The following is a 4,141-nucleotide window of genomic DNA, read 5'->3' as shown; positions in this document are numbered from 1 at the left end:
TAACGAATGGTATTGGATTTCAATCTTTCTCCTTTACGACATCGCCAACCTCAAGTCTTTTTCTTTTTTTGCCGTTTTCCGTTTTCCCTTATCGTGCGACTTCTCTTCCTCTTTCCCATTCACTCTTTTATGGGATGGTTAATTTGTTGTCATTTCTTTTGATTGGATTTGGTTTTACTTTTCGGCTTAGTTGCAGGTGTTCATCTCCATCAATCAAGCAAAGATAGACACGCATGCGCGGGCATAGTCCGGCTTATCTTCACATCGATATTATACTACCGAAACTACTATTTTGGGCCCCTCTTCTCAAATCCCACGGTCTCACTCCTTGACGTAGGCTCCGACACTTGGCACCCTATCATAGCCCTCGATGCCTGTGCCAAAGCTTGAGCTACAACAAAGTAGTCGCCTGAGATCTATCTCAACGTCCAGCACCTCCCCCGTGCCCACCCCCGCGCTGACGCCGACACACCAACGTACCTCGTCGCACTCGAACACCAAAAACCGGAATGCCCATCACACCCGGGCTACTTCCTGGACATCCGGTCACGACGGAGGCGAACCCTCTCCGCTAGATTTTTCTTCACAGCAGCGTCGTCGTGGCGAGTCTAATATCTCCCTCGCCGACCTTTCCGAGGGCTCATCAGACCGATACGGCGACGACGCCGACGAGAATATGGCTCTGAGAAACACCTCATTCGAGCAATCCGGCCATGCCCGCAACCGTTCACAGAGCCACGCCCAGGTCTCCTTCATGCAACCGCAGCAGTTCTCCGCTAACCCGCCGCCGCGTCCAGCCGGTCACTTGGATGACCCTGCCGCGGAAGAAGCAATTGGCCTTGTTAGGGTTGTGTCGTGTATTTGACTTTTTGCAAATTGCCTCGTTGCAGGCTTACATGTTCTACCAGCTCAAATCCTTTGATGAGAGCCTCTCCGACGCAGATGTGTCCACCCAGGCCGGTATCCTCCAGGGTGCCTTTACCGCGGCCCAGTTCGCCACGGCGATTCCCTGGGGTCGAGTAGCTGATGCCGAATGGGGTGGACGGAAGTTTGTCCTTCTAGTTGGTCTTTTGGGTACGGCAGTATCGTGTCTGGGGGTCGCTTTTGCTACGTCGTTCGCGCAGGCCGTGTTCTGGCGTTCATTCGGCGGTGCCATTAACGGTACAGTCGGTATTATTCGGACCATGATTGCGGAGAACGTCAAGGAGAAGAAATACCATTCTCGGGCGTTCCTAATTCTACCAATTGGATTTAATATTGCCTCTTTGTTCGGACCTGGTGAGTTTGGCCCGTGCTTGGTGTATGTGTGTGAGTAGCGGCTAATGGGTTCAGTTATGGGTGGTATGCTCGCCGATCCAGTGCGCAGCTATCCGACGTTGTTTGGCCCCAACTCTTCTTTTGGCGGGGCGGATGGTGTACAATGGCTCGTGCGCTATCCTTATGCATTGCCGATGTTGGCCAATGCTGTTTTCCTCTCTTTTGCTGCATTCTGTGTTGGCATGGGCTTGGAGGAGGTACGGTTAATCATTTTGCGGACAATGAACCAAGCTAACATTCGGATCAGACTTTGGAAGCTTGCAAGGGCAAACCGGGCTTGGGTGTTTTTACCGCCAGGATCTTCGCCCGCGGGATCCGTGCCGTCGTTCCCTCTTCGTCACCGTTGTACCAGCGTCTGCCTTTTGCTGATTACGACGAGGATGGTCCTCTGTTGAGCCACCACCGCGACCCTACCGAGAGCTACGAACTGGAGGAGAAGGCGGCCAAGCCGCTGCGCCACAAGCGCTCGCTGCCGTTCCGCAGACTTTGGACGAAGAACGTGTTGTGTACACTTTTGGCGCAGGCCTTCTTCGATTTCCAGATGGGGTAGGTTCGATCATATTGCGTTCACTTCGTACATCTGCTGACCAATGCAGTGCGTTCAACAACCTCTGGCTGCTCTTCCTGTCATCTCCCCGTTATGATTCCAACGACCCTGCCGCCCCTGCTCAGAGGCTGCCATTCATCTTTACCGGCGGACTGGGTATGCTGCCCCAGAGCGTCGGATTCGCCACGGCTATTCTGGGTGTCATCGGCATGCTCCTCCAGTTCACCGTGTATCCCGCAATCAACAGCCGCTTGGGAACGGCCAAGAGTTACCAGTACTTCTTGACTTTGTTCCCCCTGGCTTATGCCTTTGCCCCGTATATCGCACTTGCCCCGTCCAGCGCACCACCCCCGGGACAGGCCAACGGAGCGTGGGTTTGGTTTTCTATCATTGTTGTCCTTTTCCTGCAAGTCACGGCCCGTACTTTTACGCTGCCGACCTCGATCATCTTGCTGAACAACTGCTCGCCACATCCCTCGGTGCTGGGCACCATCCACGGGATTGGCCAGTCGGTGTCCTCCGCCTTCCGGACTATTGGTCCCATCTTTTCCGGGTCATGGTACGGATACGGCTGGAGATCGGGATGGTCGGGTTTGCCTGGTGGCTGATCGCCTGGTGTCCGTTTTTGGATGCGTGGCGGCTATCTTCGTCTACGAGGGATCCGGCCACGAGATCATCCTCCCCGGAGAGGAGGACGATTTCCGTGATCGTCACTGATCCGATTTGTTTATTCTTTCCTCGCATTTGCATTCAGGTTTCCTTGGCTTTTCTTCGGCTTATATCTTGTCTCGTCACATATTGGCTTCATCATTGTCTCAGCTTACTGTACATATGGGGACACATGCATAGTTGGTGCCCGGTTGTTTCTCTTGTTATCTTTACCACTGCGCCGGCCGGTTCAAAGTGGTGCTTTCATTGCTCGGATACCTTTTCGTTTCTATTCTGTGACATAGGCTCGCTTGCTTCTCTGATGCATGATGACAAAAAGAAAATCGCGGGAGTGGTTCGATAGATCGTGATACATAATACATAGAATCTCTCATGACAGTGCGTTCGGGATATCATTATCATAAGCATATAGAGCAGACAGGAAGATAGAAGGGATAAAAAAGAAAATAGAACGAGGAGACTACCTCTTCAGCGCCGCAAAGCGTCTGGTCAACTCGTCCAACTCCGGTATCCCTCCTTTGCTCGTCTTCGAGGGACTCCTGGGTTGCACCTCGGCCTCCCCCTTCCCATTCCCATCCGGAACCTTCACACGCGGATTCGGGTTATCGGACCGGGGTCCCGGCGGCGCAACACTGACCGGACTCTTTCCAGACTGCAAGCCCTTGGGCGGCGTCGCACGATTCAACTCCGCCGTCTCAGACATCCTCCGTTCTGCATCAGCTGGTCGGCCCTCTTTCCGCGGCGTCACCGGCAAATCACCCCCAGCAGTAGCATCGTCATCATCATCCACAAACTCCGTCGGCGCGTCCCCCAGCTCCTCCGCATTGCCTCCCCACGAAACCCCATACGCCCTCGCAATCTCCTTCAAATAACTCTCCACCAACTCCTGCGACGGAGGCCGCACCCGCAACCCCTTCACCAACCTCTCCGGCACCCTCAACCCATCCGCCTCCGGAAACCGATCATCCTGCGCCAGCGTCATAAACTCCTTCCCATACCGATCCGCCAACAATCCCCTCAGAATGGTCAACTCCCTCACATCCGACGGAAACCGCGGATATGCATAGAAGATCGCCGCCGCGGCCTCGTCGAGCGCCGCATCAATATACGCCGCATCCCCAGCACTCTGCAGCCCCAAAGTCGACGCCGCGGACACCGTATCCTCCTCCCTCTTCGACCCCCCACCGAAAAGCGCCCCGAATCCGAATCCCGATTTCTTCGCACCCGCAGCATCAGGTGTAGACCCCGAACCAGCTCCCAAACCCTGCTCTTTCCGCCTCATCTCCACCCACGCCTCCTTCGCCCGATTCCGGGCCTCCACGCCCTTCTCGCTGAACGCATTCTGGTCCAGCACGTTCGCCCGCGCCAGGATCAGCTCGCAGTACAGCTCCACCATCTCCATAACCTCGACGGCGATGTCGGTGGCGATGACATTTTCGACGCGGATGCGGGCGCTCGCGTCCTTGTTCTCGGCGAGCAGCTGCGAGAGTTCGCGGCGTTGGATTACCGAGCTGGCGGTGGATTTCTTTTGGAGGAGCCGCAGTCGCGGGATGAGGAGGTGGAGCGTTGAGGTTAGTTTTGTCTGTTGTTGGGTTCTTGGGTTAGTTT

General features: G+C 55.1%; 2 protein-coding genes across 2 annotated transcripts; one reads left to right on the top strand and one right to left on the bottom strand.

Annotated features, from left to right (window-relative positions):
• Positions 1-370: 370 nt before the first annotated feature.
• ANOM_011719 (putative MFS transporter) lies at positions 371-2,472 on the top strand (the record flags this gene model as incomplete). The annotated part of the gene is made up of 5 exons (XM_015556975.1): positions 371-847; positions 891-1,278; positions 1,333-1,514; positions 1,565-1,863; positions 1,914-2,472. 5 exons carry the CDS (start codon positions 371-373, stop codon positions 2,470-2,472), a joined length of 1,905 nt encoding a protein of 634 aa, XP_015400837.1.
• Positions 2,473-2,993: 521 nt separating this feature from the next.
• On the bottom strand, positions 2,994-4,128 carry ANOM_011718 (DUF292 domain protein; the record flags this gene model as incomplete). Its single annotated transcript, XM_015556974.2, has 1 exon — positions 2,994-4,128. A coding segment is annotated over one exon (1,083 nt), but the record flags the coding sequence as incomplete, so codon positions are not given.
• Positions 4,129-4,141: the final 13 nt, after the last annotated feature.

The sequence above is a fragment of the Aspergillus nomiae genome (genome assembly GCF_001204775.2).
Source record: "Aspergillus nomiae NRRL 13137 chromosome Unknown contig00806, whole genome shotgun sequence".
In the NCBI taxonomy this organism is placed as follows: domain Eukaryota; kingdom Fungi; phylum Ascomycota; class Eurotiomycetes; order Eurotiales; family Aspergillaceae; genus Aspergillus; species Aspergillus nomiae.
Note: the sequence above shows the minus strand (reverse complement) of the source record. Positions and strands in the feature narration are given on the sequence as shown.